General features: G+C 33.8%; 2 protein-coding genes and 1 long non-coding RNA gene across 5 annotated transcripts in view; 2 read left to right on the top strand and 1 right to left on the bottom strand.

Annotated features, from left to right (window-relative positions):
- The first annotated feature begins 718 nt into the window (after nucleotides 1-718).
- On the top strand, nucleotides 719-9084 carry LOC126734194 (uncharacterized). Its single transcript, XR_007660008.1, has 2 exons — nucleotides 719-925; nucleotides 8195-9084. It is a non-coding gene; the product is annotated as an uncharacterized LOC126734194 (long non-coding RNA).
- Nucleotides 9085-22301: 13217 nt separating this feature from the next.
- On the top strand, nucleotides 22302-23943 carry LOC126734273 (venom acid phosphatase Acph-1-like). Its single transcript, XM_050437820.1, has 7 exons — nucleotides 22302-22501; nucleotides 22553-22657; nucleotides 22709-22942; nucleotides 22995-23177; nucleotides 23234-23357; nucleotides 23442-23659; nucleotides 23711-23943. Exons 1-7 carry the CDS (start codon nucleotides 22370-22372, stop codon nucleotides 23855-23857), a joined length of 1143 nt encoding a protein of 380 aa, XP_050293777.1. The 5' UTR covers nucleotides 22302-22369; the 3' UTR covers nucleotides 23858-23943.
- LOC126734274 (39S ribosomal protein L46, mitochondrial) overlaps nucleotides 23933-24181 on the bottom strand; it is a 245198-nt gene continuing 244949 nt past the window's right edge. For 2 of the 3 annotated variants that reach the window (XM_050437822.1, XM_050437821.1), the window contains exon 6: nucleotides 23933-24131. In XM_050437822.1, coding sequence (XP_050293779.1) covers nucleotides 23991-24131 — 141 coding nt within the window. In that variant the 3' untranslated portion in view covers nucleotides 23933-23990. The remainder of the gene's footprint in view (nucleotides 24132-24181) is intronic. The other variant, XM_050437823.1, reaches the window with a different exon arrangement.

Raw genomic sequence — 24181 nt, 5'->3', positions numbered from 1 at the left:
TAGTAGTAATGTTTTGCTCTTCAAGCTCTATATTTTTTGAACACTTTTATCAGTAATAGATATCATAGTAAACATACTACATCTATTATTTTTCTTTGGTTCATCAGTTTTGTGAAGTTTGGTTAACTTTTACGAGGAAAAGTGATATAACTCTCCAAGTTATACCACTTTTTCGCTATGTTTTTGAAAAAAACTTACTGGAAGAATGACATTGGGCGGCAAAAATGTAATTAATGGGCGCAATCAGTAAAAATGTTTACCATATGAAATTTTAGTACAGGGTTATTATAAATATGTACAAAAAAGTAAAGAATATGTTACTGTAATTTTTTAATTCATCCAGATGCAAAATATCAATTTTCTAAATTTCTACTTTAAGGGAGTTAGACCACTTTTCCGCTGAACGGCTCATATATGTTCATAATCACTTCCTTTTCAGCAATGGTCAAATGTTTTCGTACTCTTTTCTTGGGGGGTGACAATAGGAGTGTACGTGGCGCGTCAGCCATTATTTGTGTTAGAATACAATGGTAAATAATATTACAGTTTGCTAGTGTGTTAAGTTTAGTATACCATTCAAGAGATGACGCTACTAGTACTGAAAAGTTATTTTTAATGACACATTGTTACGCTCCGCAATGATTTTAATAACTTTGTAAAAATCTGGCAACAGGGCACGGTTTAAATTTGTACCGCCAAGCGCCCGAGCTCGCTCTCTCCCCTGTCGACCATCAATGGAGTCATAACTAAAGAAATACAGTCCATAAAAAAACTAGACGATTTGACTTTTATTTAATATCGATCAGAGAAAATACGGGAGTAAAAGGTACTGCCCATAAGTTTGGTCCATTCGAACCGTATATTGAAGTGTTTTCGGTAGTGTAAACTCGAAAAATTAGTAAGTTATGGCCGGCGGAAGCAGCAAGTAAGTCTCCATTTTCCTTTCGTTCCAATACCCATTCCTCAGCCGATCAGTCATTTTAGACAGCTTTTAGATTGTTTTAAAGTATATTTTAGTAGTAAAACTGCTTTAAAGGGGTGATCTAGGAAGGTTTTGCCATTTAAAATCGTGATAATTTATTAGCCAGCAAGCAATCGCCATTTTTATGCCCGGGCTATCGGCCATAAACGGCGATGCGCGCGCACAACTTTTAGGTAGGAGAAGCTCGCGGTTTTCAACCTTGGCGGCACAGTAGAGCGGTGTTCCCGTTGTGACGAATTTAGATTTAGCCGGAACGAAATTTAGGAAAAAGTAGGAATTTGTCTTTCTGAGTATTTTTAGGATCTCGCGTTGGTTTTAGTGGGTTTTTTAGTAGGTTTGCATTAGGAATTAGATACAAAATGGGTAAGAAAACTGCATTAGCTGAAAAAGACGAGCAACTAAATAGGCTTTTAAAGAAATTAGAACAAATTAAAATGCAACTTAAAAAATATGCTGGTTTCTTGTCCACACTTGATGGTGCCACGCAGTTGGCCGAGTTAAAGGTTAGGTTACAAAAGATAGAGCCTCGTATGTGCGAGTTTGAAGAGGTCACGCTAGAAATAGAACTTTTAGATGAATCAAGAATTGGTGAGGAGGCAGTGAACGAATTTGAATCCCTTTATTATAAGTGCGTTTTGACGTCTCGGGAATTTTTAGACACTTTTGAAGCGGGAAATAGTAGCCTACCGAATTTAGCCGTACAGCCCCAACATAATATGCCTACTGCTAGCGTACAGTTACCAAGATTAGGGGTACCTAAGTTTGGAGGTGACTACAGTAAATTTCCTCAATTTTTTGAAACATTCGAAACGTTAATTCATAATACAGTGGTAGATAACATTCAAAAATTTTATTATCTGTTGGATTCGTTAGAAGGAGAAGCTAGGAGAGTTTTAGAATGTTTAGAAATAACGAACGATAATTACGCTGTAGCAATTGAGTTACTTAAAAAAAGGTTTTATAACAAGCCTATCATTATCCAATCGCATTTAAAGGCTTTGTTTGACATGGCTTCAATCAATAATGAGTCGCATCAATTGCTTCAGGGTATGGTGGATAGCGTGGAGAAACATGTAAGGGCACTTAGGGCCTTGGGAGAGCCGGTAGACAAATGGGGTAGGTTGTTAATATTTTTCCTCACTCGGAAGTTGGATTTAGACACAAAAAAGGAGTGGGAGGAAAAAGCCATAGATCAATTTAGCGGAAATCCAACTTTTGAAGAATTTATTAATTTTTTACAGAATAAAGCTAGAGTTTTAGGATCGGTAGAATATAACAATAAATCTTCTAAGAATTTTACCAAGCAATTAGTAGGAAATCGAGGCTCATACGCAGTTGTAGGTTATGATAGTAACAATAGTAGCAGTCATTTAAATACAGTAAAATGTGAGTATTGCAAGGGTGCTCACTATGTTTATTTTTGTGCAACATTGCTTGCATTCCCTGTAGAAAAACGCGCAGAGCAAGTTAGGAATTTAAAATTATGCTTCAACTGCTTAAGGTCTAGTCATCAGGTGAAAGATTGTAGGTCATCAGGTTGTAGAAAATGTAAACACAGACACAACACCATGTTGCATCCTGATTCTAGCGCAGCCATCGAGGATAAAAATAATTGTAACACGGCTATGGTTACTTCTACAGAAAAATCGGATTCTGAAGAGCAGGTGGTGGTTGCTGCTTGTAAAAGTACAATCCAACCCGCAAGACAAATTATTTTGTCCACAGCATGCGTTGAGATAAAGGCTGCAAATAGTAATTTCATAAAAAGCAGAGCGTTTTTAGATAGTGGATCGCAAGTAAATTTTGTTTCAGAAGACTTAGCGAAACAATTAGGGCTGAAATTCAATAGAACAAGCGTACCAATATCTGGTATTAGTGAGGTAGTAACGAACATAAATTGTCAGGTTAATAGCAAAATTAAGTCAGTTTATAATAACTACACTGCTGATTTGTCATTTTTAGTATTAAAAAACATTACTGCAAAAATTCCCTCTTGTTCATTTGACGGCGTGGATTTTAATATTCCAGCAAATCTTAAATTAGCTGACCCTGAGTTCAATAGATCAGCCAAAATAGATATTTTGTTGGGCGTAGGGATATTTTTCGACTTATTATGTGCAGGGCAAATCAAGTTAGGAAAACAAATGCCTGTTTTGCAAAAGTCAGTACTAGGTTGGGTAGTTTCAGGGCCTTTGTATATAAATAATCAAAATCCACAATCTTTTAAACGATAGAGTTCATTGTCATTTAGCTTACGAGACTATAGAGGCACAACTAGAGAAATTTTGGGCATTAGAAGAATATCCGGTTGTAAAAAGACTCTCTAGAAAAGAACAAGAGTGTGAAAATAATTTTGTAGAAAATCTAACTAGGGACGAAACTGGACGTTTTTGCGTTAAATTACCCTTAAAGTCGAATGTTGATAGCTTAGGTGAGAGTCTTAATCAAGCGAAAAGTAGATTATTTTCTTTAGAAAAGAAATTATCAAAAAATCCCTTACTTAAGAAAAACTATTGTGATTTTATGGATGAATATATTTCTCTAGACCATATGAGTAAGATTCCTAAAAACGAGATAGAGTGTAGTAACAGAATTTTTTATTTACCCCACCATGCGGTTGTAAACGAAGCCAGTCTTACCACAAAGCTGCGAGTAGTCTTCGACGCAAGCGCAAAATCAAGTAGTGGTATTTCATTAAATTATGTGTTAATGATAGGGCCTACTATACAAGATGAACTTTTTGAAATATTGATACGGTTTAGGCAGTTTAACGTAGTTATTACAGCAGATATTGCAAAAATGTATAGGCAGGTGAATCTAGCGTCGGAACATCGTGACTTACAGCGCATTATTTGGCGTAGGGATCCGTGTTTAGAAATCGAACATTTTAGGTTAAATACCGTTACGTATGGGACGGCCTCAGCGTCGTTTTTGGCCACCAGGTGCATAAAGCAAATCGCTAATAATTTAAAAGAAAAATCACCTGAGTTAAGTGAAATAATTAATAAATATTTTTACGTAGATGACTGGATCTATACGACTAGTTCTGTCGAAACCGCGATAGATGTTGGCCAAAAATTGTCGAAGTGTTTAGCGGAATACGGTTTTCCATTACGCAAATGGTGTTCAAACAAAGATGAAGTCTTAACGGCTTTGTCTAACGAAAATGATAGCACGACAAATCATTTTACCATAGATAACGATAAAAGAAAAACATTAGGAATTTTTTGGAGGGCAAAAAATTATACCCTTAAATATTCTATCAAACCGAGCGAAGCCAATTTTGTCACAAAACGTTTTATCTTATCTGTAATTTCACAAATTTTTGACCCCCTTGGGTTGGTAGGTCCCGTTACCATAAAAGCAAAAATTATTTTGCAAAGGTTGTGGAAATTGATGTTAGGATGGGACGAATCAATTCCGTTGGACTTGTTGACAGCTTGGAATATGTTTTATAATCAGCTAGAATCTTTGATCTCTATTACAATAGCTAGGCAATGTATAATAAGTGACCCAAATTTTATAGAAGTGCACGGGTTTTGCGACTCAAGCGAAAACGCATACGGTGCTTGCCTATATTTGAGATCCGTAAGTAGAGCCGGGAACATTTTAGTTAGGCTTATTTGTGCTAAGTCCCGCGTCGCGCCACTTCATTTTACATCTCTTCCTCGATTAGAGTTATGTGGAGCTCTACTGTTAGCAAGGCTAATGAAAAAGGTCGTAGATGCTTTAGATACACAAATAAATAGAATTTTGCTCTGGACGGATTCCACTATAGTTTTGGCATGGCTTGCCGATGAGCCTTGTAATCTAAAGGTTTTTGTCGCGAACCGTGTTGAAGAAATTCAAAATTTAAGTAAGTTAGAACAGTGGAATCACGTAATATCTTCGGATTATCCCGCGGATATCATATCGCGTGGCTTGAATCCTAGTCAGTTACGAGATTCGAATTTGTGGTGGCTCGGACCTGTATGGTTATCGGAACATCAGGATTACTGAAGGATTACAGAAGGAAAGTTGGTTAATCATTAACGAATGTAGGCAGTCTTCTCGTCGGCGGTTGGTTGAATCGGACTTGGGGCCCGATGATTTCAATGACTATTTTTCTAATATTGCTGAGAAGTTACTGGAAGCAGTTCCCAGTGACGGCGATCCATTGCAGTATCTTAATCGGAATGCTATCAACCAATCATTCTTTTTCCACCCTGTAGATGCCACCGAGGTCCTTGAAATAATTCAGTGCTTGAAGAATCATAGGTCTTCGGGTTCCGATGGTATATCTTCACGTCTGCTGTTACTTCTGCCTGCGAGCGCTTTGGGTGCTTTGGTTTAGGCAGTCAATCAGTCATTTCTTCAGGGCGAGTTCCCATCCTGTTTAAAGGAAGCTATGATTATCCCTCTTCATAAGGGTGGTAGCTTGGACCGACCCTCTAACTTCCGTCCCATATCAATTTTGTCTACCCTCTCCAAGGTTCTTGAGCGGCTTGCAAAAAAGAGAATTGTCTCTTTTTTGACCAAATACAATGTGCTGTCCCCTAATCAGTATGGATTTCAGTCATCTAGGGGCACGCAGGATGCCATTTTCAGATTCTTGGAGAATGTGTATCTATGTATGTATCTATCTATGAACTCCAAGGAGGCTGCAGCAGCGGTGTTCTGTGATCTGTCCAAGGCCTTTGATTGTGTGGATCATGGAATACTGCTGTCAAAGCTTGATTTTTATGGATTTAGGGGAGTGGCTTTGGGGTGGTTGAAGTCATACCTGTCTGGCCGCACACAGAGGGTGGTTGCATCTGGATTTTCGTCAGGGATAGCACATCTTAAATGTGGTGTACCTCAAGGGTCAGTGTTGGGTCCTATTTTGTTTTTATTATACGTTAATGACTTGAGCTCTCTATCACTGCATGGACTAATGGTTCAGTTTGCCGATGATACTTCAATTCTGTGGCATAACAAAGATCAAAAAGTAGTCAGATCTCTCATAGTAGAGGACCTTCACAAAATTAAAGAGTGGTGCATCTGCAATCAGCTTGTATTCAATGTTAATAAAACTTTTGTTCTGGGCTTTAAGTGTAATGTAGAGGGTTTTTTGTTTGATGAGCAGAGCCCACTACATGGTAGGGATTATTGTCGATTTCTCGGCCTCTTCATTGATGAGAGTTTAAGGTTTGACAACCACGTTTTGGGCCTTGCTGCTAAACTTTCTTCTGGTTGTTTTGCAGTCAGGGTTGCCAGGCATGAGTTGGGGGGGTTGTTTGCTCGTTCAGTTTATTTCGCCTTAATAGACTCTCATATCCGTTATGGGTTGCCATTTTGGGGATTGTGCTCCAAGGGACTCCTTAACATAATTTTTACTATTCAGAAAAAAGCATTAAGGTATCTGTGTGGTGTTGGTCTGAGAGTCTCTTGTAAACCTCTTTTTGTAGCTGAAAGAATTTTAACAGTTTTCTCACTCTTTATATTGGAAACTGCAACACTCATACATAAGTCCGTAAGTCCACCATCCTGTACCAGTCATAATACTCGTCAAGTGGGCAACTTATCTCTTCCAATCCCCACCTCCTCACTTATGAGAAACTCTCTTATATTTATTAGTCGTAAAATATTTAATCATGTTCCTTTTTCGATTAGGACTATTACAGACCTTAAAAAGTTTAGGAGAGAACTAAAGAAATTAATCTTACCAAAGGCTTACTACAGCATTGAAGAGTATTTTAACGATTCATTTTAATATTTAAAATTATTTGGTTTTGTCTTTGTTTATATAAAATATGCTTCTATGTACAATCAAAATCGATTCTGTATTCTGTTTTTGTCCTGTATAACCAATAAATACTTGTATTATAAATTCTAGGATTAGGAAGCTTTTAGCATAAGTTTGTAAACTTGGCAAATAAAGTATATTTTGACTTTGACTTTAACTGGCCAAAACAAAATGTAGAAAAGATTAAAGAAATTCCCGAAAAGAAAAAAGAAAAAATAACACTTTTAAATGTTATTCCCGATCAAAGTATATTTACCGTAAAAAGTTCTTTATTTAAACTTACACGAGTAGCAGCATGGTGTCTAAGATTTTACCGAAATGTAACTAGTAAATCTGATAGTCGAGAATATAATAAGAATTTGACAATTACCGAAATAGACAAGGCTTTGACATCTTTAGTTAAAATAGCACAGGCTCAGGAGTTTGCTATGGATATTAGTTCATTAAAAGAGCGCGGTTGTGTGTCTAAGCATAGCAAACTTAAATCGTTAGATCCATTTTTTCATGAGGGTCTTATATTAGTTGGTGGCCGCCTAAGAAAATCTTTGGAGGCATTTTCTACGAGACATCCTATAATATTACCCCAAAAACATCCTCTTACTAGGCTAATAATATTAGATCAACATCAAAAGCATCTTCATGCGGGTGCACAAGCGATTTTGTCGGCTTTGAGAGATCGTTTTGGATAATTAATGGTAGGAAAGTAGTACGTAGCATTTTATCTAAGTGTCATACCTGTTTTAGGGTTAAACCAAGTACGTTGAATCAAAAAATGGGTGATTTGCCTAGACGGGCAACGCCGGGTGACGCTGCAGCGTCCATTTTATATATGCGGAGTAGATTACGCGGGTCCATTTAATTTAAAAGATGGAAAGCTGCGAAATCGAGCTATAATAAAGGGGTATATGTGTATGTTCGTTTGCTTTGTCACCAAGGCTGTTCATATTGAGCTAGCTAGTGATCTCAGCACAGATACCTTTCTGAATTGCCTTAAAAGATTCGTATCTAGACGCGGTTTGTGTAAGCGTATTTATTCCGACAATGCAACCAACTTTGTAGGGGCAAATAACGAGTTAAATAAAGTAAATCAATTTTTGGCTAATATTCAGAAAGACAAATCGGTCGAAACTTATTTATTAGAAAATAAAATTGAATGGCAATTCATACCCGCCAGATCACCTCATCAAGGTGGACTTTGGGAGTCTGCTATAAAATCCGCGAAACATCACCTAGTTAGAATTGTTGGAAATAGAAATTTAACTTTTGAGGAATTATATACAATATTTTCTCAAATTGAAGCGGTTCTAAACTCTAGACCTCTAACCCCACTGTCCTCAGATCCTAACGACTTCCAAGCCCTAACCCCAGGTCACTTCCTTATTGGAGCACCTTTATCTGCTTTACCACAACAAGATGTAATAGACACTAAGAGCAATCGTTTAAGCCAGTACCATCTCCTTTAACAAATAGTCCAGCATTTGTGGAAACGCTGGAGCTCCGAGTATATAACTCAACTGCAGCAGAGAAAGAAATGGCAGTCCACCTCTCCAAACCTTGAAGTAGGATCAATGGTGATTTTAAAGGAAGAAAATAGTCATCCTCTAAATTGGAGGCTGGGTCGAGTCATTGCAGTCCATCCCGATCGCAATGGAGAAGTTCGTACCGCCAGTGTTAAAACGATAAGTGGTGTTTTTAAGCGTGCAATCCAGAAACTTTGTCTTTTAACCAGTAAGTGGTGGATAAAACCAGTTTAGTGGTGGTAATTTAATAAACCTTTAAGTCAACTAACAAAAATTTGATTTATGTAAAAAAAATTAAAACTGTTTATATGTGCAAGCCTATATTTATATGCCTATATTAAGTACCTACCTTTATTATGTAACTAGTTTAAGTTTATATTATGTAATCCTCGTTTAGACTCATTGAGTCCTCTTTTGTATCTTAGATTTAAGTTATATTTATTTTCGAAAGCGTGTGCTTTCAAGGCCGGCGGTTATGTTACGCTCCGCAATGATTTTAATAACTTTGTAAAAATCTGGCAACAAGGCACGGTTTAAATTTGTACCTCCAAGCGCCCGAGCTCGCTCTCTCCCCTGTCGACCATCAATCGAGTCATAACTAAAGAAATACAGTCCATAAAAAAAAACTAGACGATTTGACTTTTATTTAATATCGTTCAGAGAAAATACGGGAGTAAAAGGTACTGCCCACACGTTTTGTACAAAATGTGAGGTTAACGTCGGGTCTCTCTTAGCAGTTTTAGTTTACATGTACGGTTCGTGTTCGGGCGCTTTTTGGTGTCTTTTCTTTTTGAATAAACCAGTTTAGTAATTAGTAACAGTCTTTATTTTATGCTCCACGCAAGTATTTGTTAAGAAACAAATTAACAAAAAAATAAACACAATCTCAACTTTTCAATATTGCGAAGATTCAAATATTCGAATTGCAGAAAATTCAACCAAAACGATCTAAAGCCGCTCGACTAATAAAATTAAATAAAACCCCAAGTCATGAACCCTATCGAGGCTATAGGCCACACCTCCGGCGCAGAATGATCACGTGACCACTCCATTTGTTCGGTAACCCAAGTAATATAACCTAAATTGAGGCATATAAGATCAAAACCCGCTAAATCCACTTTACTTTAATTTTCAGAAAAATCCAAAAACTATTTAACTAACTTTAAAATCAACTTTAGGGTTAAACTTTTGTTTATAGATTCTTCGATACTATTAGACTTTATTTAAGTAAAAGAAAATATCCTGAATTTTACCCGAAATTCAGAAAATGGAAATAAAAAATGGATTTAGTGGATTTTGAAACCAACTATTGGGTTTGGTGGATTTTGATCGTAAATAAAATGGACTTAGTATAGTTTGTCACAAAACAAAGTTATAATAGAAAATTAAACCAAAGAAAATGCAACAGATATAACAAAAAGAAATATAGGACTACTTAAAGATATGTTTTTAAAGTATCTTCAGATCACAAAAAGACACACTTCAAGTAAAAAATCTAAGCTACTAAGTCCGGAGCTATCTCTACTGGTTCACAGAGATCGTTTTGGTCGTCCACATCGATTTCATAATTTTCTTGCGGATAAGTCTCTCCTAGATATTTTTCTAACACTAGCTTATATTAATCTAGACTACCAAAATCTTTCCACTGGGCTCCATAATGTTTAATTAATAGCGTTGACACATCCTGTAGCTTATTAATTTTTGGTGGTACTCCAGTTTCTATTGGCAAGGGATTTAAAGAATCTAGATTTCCTTTTTTACAGACAGATTTGCTCTGATTAAGATCAGACATATAACTTTGTTCTCCCCTTATGATCACGGTATTATTTCTCCCTCTTTTTAATATGAACCTTTTGGACATATTGAATTTAAAATGCCACTTAGATGGGGGATTTAAAACTTTCTGTGAAGCAGATTTCCAGTCCATAACTGGCACATTTTTACCCAGTTCAACAACTGTTCCATGTTGTCTAAATATATCCAGGTATTTTATAGGTTCTACTATCTGTTCAATATTTCTAATGGATTTCTCAATATCACCAAATATCCGGTCCGGAGGAATATACGAGTGTCCAACAATAGGAAAGACAAGCTCTAGTTCTTTTATAGGTGCAGTACTCAAACATTTAAAACACATTGCCAACATGATGCTGATGCTGTTCTTATTTTGTCGTGCGCATCCATCAGCTACAAGACGAACTTTTTCAATACCATCAAAATTACTATGGTTTAAAGTATAAAAAACAGCAGATGCAATTTCATTTGCTCCTTTGCGATGTTTATCCTCAGTCCATGCAAAAATCCGAACATTTTCTGGAGTAAGTGAAGAATGAGAATCTCCTGTGACTGTTTTGAAGTTATACATATACAGTTGTCTGCTGTAGTATACACTGTGATCTGGAATTTTGGGCAGAGTTAAATTCTTTTGATAATCAAAACTTATTGTTAGCAACCCTTTTTTTTTCTCTCAATTTTGCAAAAAAAGCTTTTGCTCCCAGTTTGTGAATTCGAAGTTCAATCATTATTTTGTTTCTCTCAGTCGCATCTTTTTCCTCTTTTAGCTTTTCTCCAAGCTCCAAACATTTTGAACATACATCAGTACGTGGAGATCCAAACCCTATGTTAAAATGGGTATTAAAAATTGATCGGAAATAACTTTCTTTTACCTGAAGCTCCAGAGAAGCCTCGCTTTTGTATAATTTCCACAAACGCCGAATATTTAAGCTGCTGGGTAAATAACCTCTGCATGCTGTTTTGCTGCGGCAGTAGTGAGACTCAATAGCCTTAAATTTTTTTATAAAGCTAATTATTGCATCTCTTCTAGGCTGAAATAATCTTTCTTTTCTATTTCCACCTCGCCATATTACGACTTGTGAAATGTCGATGCAAAACACCTTTTACTCTATCTGGGCGAAGGCAAAGTACACCTAAAAAACTTTCACGGCAAACTGGTACCAAATTATTATTTCGATTCTTTGGGATGAAATACTTGCACGCAAATTGTCGACGGGATGTTCCCTTGTTATTTCGACGGCGACGTGGTACCTCTATCTGGGAGAACTTTATGATAAAGTTGTCTTGACCCACCTTAGTTTGGTTCTCGTAAAAAGCATTATGAAACTTTTTAATATCTAACATTGTCAAAGTATATACTGCATCTATAACTTTTAGTACAATGTTTACATTTTGGGTATTTTGGTAGAGTTACAGCAGAATATAACTAAACTATATAACTAAAAGAAGAACACACCATCCTTAGTTTTTCTTAACTTTAAAAATGTAAACAAAACTCATTACCTTCTGGTCTTTTCCACATTCCTTTTCCAATTTTCTGGAGCTCGCTGCCTCTTTCTAGCCTTATTTTGATTTACTACGACGATTTCTTTCGTGTTATCGCACATTACTTTTATTATACTTTATTTTTTTAAATTAAATAAACTTTGAAAACATACTGATGTCAACCGCAAACGAGACGTTTCTGACAGCAATTCAAAATAATAATATCAACGGAATACTATTTTGACCACATGACCACCTAGCTGAGTATCTGATTGGCTAATTTGGATTTGGCGGTATTTGAAAATAAACCAAGTGGGATTTAAGGGAATTTGAAACTGAACCGAGTTTTTAAACTATATTTTATAGTGGATTAGATGGATTTTGTTACTGAATTTCTGTTCATGTAAATAGATATTTTTATGACGAATATAATCATGTATATAACATATTTTTGACTAAAATTGGATTTAGCGGGTTTTGATCCTATATGCCTCAATTACGGTAAATAAGTAATCCCAACATCCTTGACTGGCGACCAGGCTTCCATTTTTTGGACAAAAAGACATTCTTAAGCCTCGTGTTCACTAGCAAATAAAATTGTTACTCTAATTCAAGTCACTTGCGTAGCGTGTGCACAACGTTTGGAGAACTATAGCGGCAAAATTACTTGCGACTTGCTGAGAGCTTGTAAAATTTTGATACTGAAAGTTTTTGCAGCAAGTAGTAGTGTTGTAAATAAAATAAGTTCAACTGGACGAGAGAAGACACGTGTTTTTTAATTGAAAATTTTGAATGCCAAAGAATTTAAGGACAGAATCAAGAAGCAAAATGCATTAGAACAATAGACCGACTGATTTAATACTTCTGCAGTGAAAATTCAAAGCTACGTATAATTTGAGAACGAAAGTTAAGTCCGGAGAAAAATTCATAGTAATATAGTAATATATAAGATTACTTGGGAGTTCTTGCTTGACTCATTATAGTCTATATTTGTTTTTGTTTATATTTTGTTCGTTTATATTGACGCAAATATACAGAATACTACGGAAGATAAGATCGAAAGTTAAAAGTCGATTTTTCTAACACGTTTATTTCAATTCAAATACAAATTTAATTTTTATTATAACTGGGGTATAAAAATTTAGTTTTCTTATTATATGAATTGTTATTGTCATGGCACTTCACCTTCAGGTGAAATAAAATAATCCCAACTCTTCACGAGCTAACATTTCCCGAGCAAATATGGTAGTTTTATTACTGAGTGATAATAAATAATTTAATGGTAGTCCTTCCTCCCTCCACTTGCCGTTTATAAGAACACATCCATTATCATTTCGCGACATGAAAAAATTGTGAAAACAATCTTTGTAACTTCTGGATACAAGCTGTATAGGTTTTCTCAATACACGATGATTAAAATTAAAAACATTTGCTTTAATATCTATTATACTATTATATTGTAATATCTATTACAGCAGTATAACTTGGCAGATGACGTAGGCCGGAAAAAAGTTCTTACTAGAAGGGGCTGTACAGTGTACACCCTGAAAGAGTGTACCATACAACCAAATCAAGCACTTCAATAATGTTTGCCGCTACATGTGATGGACACGTAATATAGATCCCTATGTTGTCTACAAGGCTCTAAACCTTTATTATGGACGGAAGGAGGCCCTCGCAAAACCAGCTACAATAGTACACCGTCTGGTTGGTTTGACATGGACTGTTTCGATCACTGGGTGATAACAGTATAATACCATATTTCCCGAAATTAGATGCCCGTAAAGTTCTAATTGGTGACAGTTTAGCTTCACATATTTCTATAAATCTAGTGAAGGAATTTTACCGGCGAATTCTACAAATCTTACGCAGCCATTGGACGTGACATTCTTCCGTCCTCTGAAAATTACGTGGGGTTAAATTTTATTGCAATGGAAGAAGGGTGCTGGTCGCACAGAGGCCAGTATTCCAAAAAATGTCTTTCCTCGATTATTAAAACTATTAATGGTACCTATAATGCCGAAGGCAAAACAAAATATAATAGCTGGTTTTCGTAAAACAGGCATTATTTCCCTTAATAAAGCGGAAATTTTAAATCACTTGCCGGGTGAAAATCTACAAGAGCATGATGCCCAAGCTATTAACAACATATCAGTGATTGTTGAAAGAAAAGTGATAGTCTAAGAAGTCAACCCGAAAATCTAAAAGCAAAAAACTTTCAGTCACACCTGGAAAAACCTTTGCAGAATCCCTTAATGATAATAATAATCTAGAAATTGATGACTGGGTTTTAGTGAAGTTTCCTATTGACCAACCTACTGCACATGTAAAAAACAGAGTTTATATAGGCAAAGTATTGTTAAAATATATAATACCTCATATTTGGGCAATTAAGGCGTGTTTTACAAAAAACACATATGTCCAAAATCCAAAATTTTCAGGAAATGAAAAAAAACATTTTGTTTTAAAACAAATTCATTTCTTCATATTTTTTTATTAATTACAGCGTATATTAAGCTAATATATTTAATTCTTGTTTAAAAAAAATAATTCTAATATATTTGTCAAAAATTTGAAAAAACTCTTGGACATAAGTTGTTTTTGCAAGAAAAAAAAGTTAAATAAGAAAAAACATACGTTTTATTTAACAAATTTTAAAATAAAAATAAATTCTAAACAAGGATTAGTTTAATAGTTTATAGTAAATTAATCTTCACATCCACTACTATTATCATCTTCTTCATTAATATCCATGTTATCAGGGTAAGTATTATCCAGAATACATTCATAGTAGTTTTTATTAGCTACAAGACGTAGTAACGGTAACAGTGATCTTAAATTCTCAGCTTTATTTGAAGCAAACGGAAGAGGTTCCTTGTAAAGCCTTTCCAGTTGGATGTTGCATAATAAATTTACTTTGGCCACAATACTGCTTCTGAATAGGCCACTGTATGAATCTTTTAAAAAAAGTAAAGATGTTTGGTTAGTTATTTTCATAATCCTAATTTTTTTAATGTTGATAGCTGGCTTTGGAGTTTTTAGGAAGAAGTTACAGGTTGCAGTTTTTATATCAAAAAAATCGTATTGCTTCATTTGCTCTGGTCTCTCAGGTCTCTCCAGGCGTCTTTTCTTTTTCTCTATCAGGGCAAAATCCGAATCGTTTGGCAAAAAGGAATGACCCCTCATTGGAAATATGTATTCTACTGAATCAATGATTTTTAGAATATTGACCAAGGTGTACAAAAAATGAGCCATTACGTAATTTTTATTTTGCCCTGGGCAACCGTCACTAAAAATAACCAAACTGCGGTTATGGATGTGGTTTTTAAGGAAATGCAGTAACATCGAAGTGACTTCATTGGCACCCTTTTTGGCTTCATTTTCAAGATAAGTGTACATCCAAACATAATCAGTTCCAAGGTCATGTATACCAAAAACATTATACCAAAGTTGAAGGCTATAAAAAACAGGGTTAGATGGTATGTGAGGAAGGGGCAAATTTTGCATAAAATCAAAACTAATACACATTACTTCTCCAGCTTTTGCTTTGATTTTAAATTTTCGTTTTAGGTCAAAAAAAGCTTCAGCTTTACGAAGGTGTATCTCCTTTTCTAATTCTAATCTATTTCGTTCTTCTATGCTAAGATCTGTACGGTTTAGTTGCTGAGCAAGTTTGTCACATTCTGAACAAGTGTCAGATCTTGGAAATCCAAATTTAATGTTAAAATATGTTTTAAATACTTTCCAGTAACTTTTATTGGTATGTTTATATTATAACTTTGTAGGAACATTCTATGCATATCCCTTAACGCAAGAGATTCTGGTAAATAGGAACAGTTTGGATTTTTACGATGTGAATAATGCGAGTGTCTAGCGGAAAATGATTTTATATGGATTTTAATAAGTCCTGTAATGTGATCTAGAGTTTTTGTTGGCCTATTTCCATGTATTCCTCTTTTGTCGTTGGGAGAAGCTCCAGTAGTCATAGGGGAATCTCGAATTCGCCTTAAACGAGCATCTTTAATGCCATATAGGCTGAGCAAAGCTTTCTTACACACTTTTATTTCAGATCCATCCACCCTTATTTTGTAAGTAAAACTAGCACCGTGAGTTTTTTTATTTATTTCAGATCGGGAACGTCTTCTAATAATATGATTCATTGATATGAGACCAGTTAAATGAGAATCTTGATTATTTTTGTCAGTCATATTATTAAACTGGGTAAGAATGGCAATTCTTTTTTCTTCAGCAACTTTGGAAAAACAGGAATTTTTGCTCAAAAAACAGGAAAAACAGAAACTATATAAAAATATTTTTTTTATTGGAAAACCCACACTTAAAAAATATACCCTCTAACATACCTGCATGCTTCGCCAGTTTTACGCGCTAAAACACGTTTGCCCTTGTGATTTATATGCTCTTCACCACGAATTTTTAACTCTTTGATCACTGTCTCCTTCTTTATTTTCTTTGGCTTTTTTGTAGGCCAATTAGTTAACACTTCTTCACGATCTTGCATTTTTTTAAGTATAATTTTTGAGCAAGAAAACGCAAATTCTAACCTCCAGTCAAAAATCACAAGAACACGTCTGGTTTATAGACAAAACAATAACAAACTGACTAATAATTCGAGCGCTTCAGCGAGATTTTACGACAAAAAGCACACATGTCCTATCCTGTCGCACGGACTAATGCTGTATTTGGTGGAAAAACAATGGACATGTGTGTTTTTTGCAGAATTATCGAATTTTCAATTAGCTCTATCTTAGTACTTGTGTCGTTTTTGAAGATTCTTATTTTAAGATATTAAAAACATCATATTTTTAAACTAGAAGGTGCCACTAGCTCAATTTCGTTGATTTTGGACATGTGCGGTTTTTGTAAAACACGCCTCAATTTATCAGAAAGAAAGAAATAATAAAAGAAAGCGACGAGGAAACTGGGCCTGTCCGGCCTGTAGTCTATTTGCTATTTTTTATTATTTGGTAATGACCAAATAATAATAATGAAGTTATCTTCATGCAAGGAGAGCAAAGGACTAAATTTTGGAAATGTGACCAAAGGCTGAGAGTTTTTAGTTTAAGCGTTTTTATTCTTCAACTTGGCATTAAAATTTAATATTTTATTTAACTTGTTTTTGTATGAAATACATTTTTATGTTTGTTTTTATAAGTTAAGATTTGTTTCTATTATACCTAATACTATGTTTTTTTATATGCATTATTTGATAAATAAAATAATAATTAAAAAAAAGTCCTTTTTTTAGTGTTTTAGAGAGAAATATAAAATTTAAATCCCAATATGTTTGTTCCCGTTCGACGTATGGAATCCGAATAAACTAAACAAAATAGCGAGTGCTCCTATTCACCACAATGGCAGGTGAATAGGCACATACAGGATTTGTTTTTTTAACATAGTAATATTTATTTAAAAAATAATTTGCCAATGTAGAGTCCTAAAGTAGTTCGAACTTTTGCATATTGTTTTTTTTTCAAACATGTTAACAACATAAGGCAGCTCCTTCACCCCATTTCACGGCACCAAAAACATTTTCAATGATCCTTCTTGGAACAGTTGGTAGTTAAATACGTGAGAAATTTTGGTTGATTTCTAAATGGATATGGCTTAAGTAAATATGGTTTCATGTTTCATTGCAAGTGCGTCGTCAGCTACAATAACAGATGCCGACATATTTTCTCTTCCTGGAAGTTGCTTTGGAGGGGACAGATTTATGGTATTATTAATTAATTAAATTATGTAACACCACCATCGGATACTCTGTTTTTGCATCCAACCACATAACTTTATTTGTACGTTCAGTCAACACCATTAAAACTACTATACGTGGTTTTTTAATTAAAATAATAGCTCCCAGTACAACTAGGGCTTACATAATAATATGCTTGCCATCTGAGGCGCCGAATGGCAATGTTGATCCATTTTGCTTAAGTATTTGCCACCTAAAAAAGTTAGTAAATGTAACTAAATTTTTTCAAAAAACAGGCCTCACAAATAGAAACGCAACATTGATTAATAGATGGAGAAAACATAATTCAAGAATCGCCAAATATGGAACGAAATGTCTCTAAAAACTAGACTTCCAAATATTTGGAGATTATATGTAGCATCAGAGCTTCGTTCCTTACGCTCTGATCACCTACAAAGAAAACTAAAACTAATAACACAAGATTTTCTACAAATTTAAGGGTTAGATAATCTGCAAGAAACTCGTTCTTTATTAACAACACTGGTTTCGATACCATTTGCATCATCAGTAACCCAAATTCACAGTCGTTTCATACACTGAAGTCACATAATAACACCTATTCTGATCAACTTCAACCAAGTAAAATAATAGAGTTAAAAATACTTTGTATGCCTTTAAATATTCATTTTGTAGAACCTCAGTAAGTTGCAGCACAATACTGAGGGACAACACTTTGCACACAGCGATTGTACTTAAAGCAATTCGTTAAAACTACATTAGAGACTGATAGGAGTCACCTAATAAGAAACAAATATTAGTTGACAAAGTTATCTGATGCTTAGGAGTATAGGTGAGACGGGAGGTAAATATGGCCACCCCATTGGCGTACTATTTTTTATTTTTCGATGACGTAAAACACAAGCCTCGAACACATCTGCTGGTTTGGGGGCCAATTAGTTTAAAAACTGGCTCGGCGCGAAACGGCCATGATTTTTCTGTTGTAGAAACCGAGCCAATCAGATAACCTGTCGATCGCGCACCGTACCTCTACTGTGCTATGTTGTCATATTGATTTTATTTTAATAGATAGGCGGAAGTAGTCGCCGTATGCAGCATTGGTTTAATCCAAATAATTGCCAATCCAAATTATATTTTTTTATTATTTTTTAGATTGAACCTACAAAAGGTTAATTTTTTTTTTAGTTTTTAGAGAATTAATTAGTAAAATATACAATTATATAAATATACAAATTGCTAAGGAAAGGTGTGTATTCTAAATACAAAAACAATGAGGTTCTAACCATAGAGACGTCTTATCGGCTAGGGACAAACATTTCTCAGTCTCAACCTTGCGGAGATACCTGATAAAACTTGGATTTAAGCTTAAGATGGTTAACAAAAGAGCTGCTGTAATGGAATTGTCAGGTGGTGTATAGAATATTTGAGGAAAATTAAAAAATTTTGGGAGGAAGAAAGATCTATATATTATTTAGCCGAAACATGGTATGATACATTTATGATTGATGTATGATTTCCATTCTCTGAGAAAAAGTTCCTTTTTTGCAATAGTAAGAAAACCATATTTTTATTAATTAAACAAGTTTAAAATTTTGTTTTTCACAGCTTACTCCCCCTGTTTGTCCTTCAGTGACACAATAAAGACTGCTTCTTCCACCATTCTCTGGGAAAACCCCTTTTTTGCTATGGTAAGAAAAACACTGTTTTTAATAAGAAAACAAGTATAAAATTTTGTTTTTTTCAGTTTACCGCCCCTGTTTGTCCTTCAGCGACACAATAAAGTATATATAATGTAATGCTTTAGTATCCATATGCTGATTTGCGAGATAAAGTTGAAATCCATAGCGGCAACAGAGAAATTTTTTACTTATGCAAGAACAATGCAGAACAATGGCAAAAAAACAGAATTTAGAAAATTGTATTAACTTTCTGGGCCAGATTCAAAAAAGTGGTTAAATTTATAAAAGTATTTAGTATCCTCACTATAGTTTTAGGATCCAGTATACTTAAAATGTAGTGTTTTGTATAAGATTTTTAGTTTTTAGTATAGGCAATTATTTTTGTTAATTTTTATGTAATCTCTCCTAATATGCATAACTAAATATGAGGCAAACAAATTAATAAATATTACATTTAGGATGTAAAGTGTGTTTTTTTTTAGTAAAAATTGTGATTTTAAATGCATAAAATATAGACAGCTAAATGATTTTTAATGTAAAAGTTTATTTAAAAAAATATACTTCCACTTTTTTTTACTACATAATTACTTTTTATCAAAAGAAGTTGGTACTAAATATAGAGATGGAGGGTTTTCATGAGTATATTATTATAATATATCATAATGTGTATTAATTAAAAAAAAACAATAATAAAGGACATTGAATATGGCAGCCAAAATCCCCATTAATAATCACCACTAAGTAAAAATAAATCTCAATAGCCAAAAAAAAGGAAATATATAAAATTTAAAGACAAACCAAAACATTTTACACTTTTGTGTCAAAAAGTAAATATTGAATGCCTTAATCCACAGAATAAATGGGACTAAGTAATTTGTACCACCTATTCTCTCATCACTTGTTATAAACACCCCACTGATGGCGCTAAAAACTAAACTTATGAAATTAAAATTTTTGGTTAAACTCATTTTACATACTTAAATCTTATATTTAAATTAAATATTATCTTGCTATCAACTATCCTGAATTTCTAACTTAATAAAACTAAACCCAAAAATCCCGAATGAAAAAGTTTTAAATACATTTTAAGGCCGGACCTGTGCAACTTTTCACGCTTGAGTGGCTGTGACTGAGGTCAGAGGTCTAACAAAATAGTACGTGGGCGCATGTAGTCAAATTTTACGAATGAAATGTATACATTCTTTAAAAAATGCTTAAAACATTTATTTATTTAATGAAATGATTAAATATCAAAGATTACACATCAAAGATTCTAATAGATCTCTGAACTGAACTATATATACAACGATGTTATATTAAATTTAAAAAAAATATTGTGTTTTAAGGGGATCAATATTACAAGTTTGCTTGAAAACTTTTAATAGATAAGTCACGCACCATAAATTCCTTTTTGAGACACAGATAAAGTTGTCGAAGAATACATAAGTTGATACTGCGTCATTTATGTCAATATGAAAAAAATTACATTTGAGCCTAAGTTGTTAATTTTAATGTAGAAGTACTACCTGTTCCCAAAAACCGAAGAGTTATATTAAAATAAGAAAAAGTCCTGCTGACCTTTGCATCTTTTTAAGCTACATAGGACCTTCAGTTCTCAATTCAGTAAGCAACTTTTCATGTACCTGTAGAGTAGTTCTACGCTGAATCTACTTTGTCACTTAACATTTTCTCCCCTTTTTACTATATTGTTCTTTGGTTCTCTTTTATTTTTTTCAATTAATATTACAACTACCACAGCAGTTACAGATTTTTTCACATTTTGTAAAAATCTATAGTGTACACGGAATCATAAAAATCAAGCTGGAGTGAAATTGCCAAGAGCAATTTCCTAAATTAAATTTGCGAACAACTAAAAAATAATGTAGACAAATAATATTAATAATAATCTTTATTTAGCATAAAGAAAGCTACATAAAATTATAATACTTTAATCAACCCAGTACATTATAACCTACTTTCGTTAGCAGGAGTAACATATATAGATTTAATATATACGTGGGTCATTGCAAATCGATGATTTGACAAAACAAGTTATTGTAAACGATAGAATTATAAAATCGCATAGCGGCAATGACGACACCTGTATCTGGGTCAAGTCGTGGCCTAGTTGAATTGGGTTCAATGGGGGTCAACCCGCGGTGCCCCGGTTTCTTTCAGGAACCACAGCATCCCGGTAATGAGCAAGTACTCGCAGCAAAAACTATCATAAGTTACTTGCAAGTGGAACTATTCTACAAAAAATGTAAATGTAATTGTAATACATACAATTAGTAATCATCTCAAATCAGAAAACCAAAGGATCTTCAGGAGAAGAATCTAACTAGAGCAGCCGTAGAAGCGATCTTTATTTATATTTACAAACTTCACACATCGAACCATTGAAATGTTGTTAACATAGTTGGTTTTATAGATTTTTATATGGAACAAATTCCCAGGGTACAAAAGTCCACCCGGCACTTAAGTTTCATAATACCAACCCATTGACTAAAATATTTACACGCTTCATTAAGTTGACTAGACCATGCTCATCAATAATTATCCCGAGATTTAGTCCATAGGACGAATTTATTTTTTGGTCCTTTAAAGAAGCTGTATTTACAATTACACGAGATATTAAGACTAACAGCATCATTCTGCAAGTCTTTTTCATTAGTCTGCAAAAACCAGGGATACCCTTAAGTCGTCAGATATAAAATTTGAAATTTTTACTCTCAATAGTAGCTTCTAAACTAGTCAATAATAAGGTCTCTGAACCGTGTAGCTCTCAGCTTTGCCAAAAGCATTTCGTGGTCCACTCTGTTAAAAGTCTTACATATGTACGTGTAACTATATCCACCTGAAAGCACTTGAGAGCTCTCAATAAATCAGACTGACGCAACAACAAATTAATCACTGTAGCTTCCCTGCGTTACACCATCATTGGGATAGCTTGATTGCAAACACGTACGCTTCTAAGAATATTTTTGATCTTTAGAAATAATTTGCTAAGCAATTGAAAAAAATGCCCAACTAAAACTGTCCTATAAGTGCTGATCCCAGAACACCTAAATCCACATGGCACAAACATCGTTTTTACTCTTAAATCCACTGAAATATTCGTGCTATCAGGATTAAAGCTTATTATTTAATATCCTATTTGCTTTCTAAAATTTATGTTTAAAATTTTATTTCTACACATAGTATTTATTTATGATAAATATGTCTATTTCAATAACACTAATAGCGTTCATAAATGAACTTTGTATGTTTTTATACATTTTAAGTTATTATGACTTTTCCAAGATAAACAAATAAGGTGATAGAGAAAACTGCTGTAATTTATAGACTTCCAATTAAAGTATTTGATAATAACTATACTTATATTTCCATTTTCACAGTAAGTCAAATTTAATAGAAAAGATGCCTTGCCAAGCCTACAAAGCATTTTTATTCCTCCTAGTTATTTTAGTAGGATCTCTAATTATGCTTTTAATCTATGGTGGAAAACAGTCATTAAACGGAAAAAATGATTCATTAATTCTAGTTCACGTGGTAAGTTTATCAATCAGAGCCTATATAGAAGAAAATATTTCTGATTTTTAGCTTATGAGACACGGAGAAAAGAATCCAGACAAATCTAGTTTGTATCTATCTAGTCCTTATTATAACGAATCATTTTATCCAGATGGATATGGTCAACTCACTAAAGTAAATATTTTTACACCTAATATATATTAAATTTACATGCAAAACTTTTAGAAAGGCCGATATCAAGTGTACGAATTGGGCGTGGCTTTGCGACAAAGATACAATAACTTTTTAGGAGATATCTGGAACATAAAACATGTAGATGCATGGTCTACATCATATAATAGAACTAAAATGTCCTTACAGTTAGCTTTGGCTGGTTTGTTTCCACCTAAAAGCTCACAGTCTTGGGTATTAAATTGGTTGCCCATTCCATTTAATTTTTTACCATTTCAACAAGATAAGGTAAAAATGGAAATTTTGCACTAAGAAAAATTTGTTCTAAATACATTTTCAGGAACTACTTCCATACTATGCCTGTCCAAGGTATGATAAGTTAACCAAAATCCTCTACCAAAGACCCGAGATAAAACAATATCTTCAAAGGTACAACAAATCGTTTGAAATTCTGGCGAATCATACCGGATTACAAATAGACGTGACAATTGGGTTCAATCAATATACCGGGTTCAGGATTCTTGTAAGAACTTAATGCGGGGTTATTTTGCAAAAATATTCAATAATATCATAGTTTAGGATGAATTAGGGTTTCCATTGGAAAGTTGGATACCAGAAATTTACCCTGAACCTTTACATTCTATGGTAATAGATATGTACTATCTTATGACCAATACTACTGAGCTGAGAAGAATAATATCAGGTATTCTAATTGCAAATTGTTTTAAGTTACTAATTATTAAGTAATGGTCTTTATAAGTGATTTTCCTTGTTAAACAAATTTTAGGTTTTTTACTGAAAAGAATTGTCACCACTTCTCAAGAAAAAATCACCAATAAACTTGTGCCGCCTGAAAGAAAAATGTTTATTTACTCCGTACATGAAATGAATATAGCCACAATGCTTCTAACATTAGGAACACAGACGCATTTGTCAGAAATACCACCATGTGGCTCTTACCTCTTGATGGAGGTGCACAAAATTGATGGAATCTATGGGATTAAAGTTAGTATCTTAAATTACCTAATAGCTGATATTTAACTTATTTTTCTCAAGATATTTTATGAGAACTACGGAAAGAACTCTCCAGTCCAATTAAAAATTAAGGGTTGTGACCATTTTTGTCCCTTTGATGAGTTTTTCAAAATAACTAAAAGGTTTTTGCCAGAAAGTGATGAGGAATGCTATTGTGTTGATGATTAAGAAATATATTATTCTGGTCATAAAAAGTAGTTTTAAGATTTAAAACTTTGTATTTTTGTTCAAATAAAATCAACATTGTTTAAATATTTATGGCAATTTATTTAGCTATCTACCTAAATATGTACACTATTTTTTAATCAAACAAAATGGGTAAAACACTCTTTTTGTAATTTGCTGGTAGGACATCCTTCAACTCTGTTTTATCCAACCATTTAAAATCTGCATCTTTTTGGTTAATTTCTCCTGATTTATATCTTGCAAAGTAAATAAAAATCTACATAAAAAAATATTAAAAAACGTAATACTTTAAATACTTTTTTGATC

Source organism: Anthonomus grandis, chromosome 3 (assembly GCF_022605725.1).
Source record: "Anthonomus grandis grandis chromosome 3, icAntGran1.3, whole genome shotgun sequence".
In the NCBI taxonomy this organism is placed as follows: Eukaryota; Metazoa; Arthropoda; class Insecta; order Coleoptera; family Curculionidae; genus Anthonomus; species Anthonomus grandis.
Note: the sequence above shows the minus strand (reverse complement) of the source record. Positions and strands in the feature narration are given on the sequence as shown.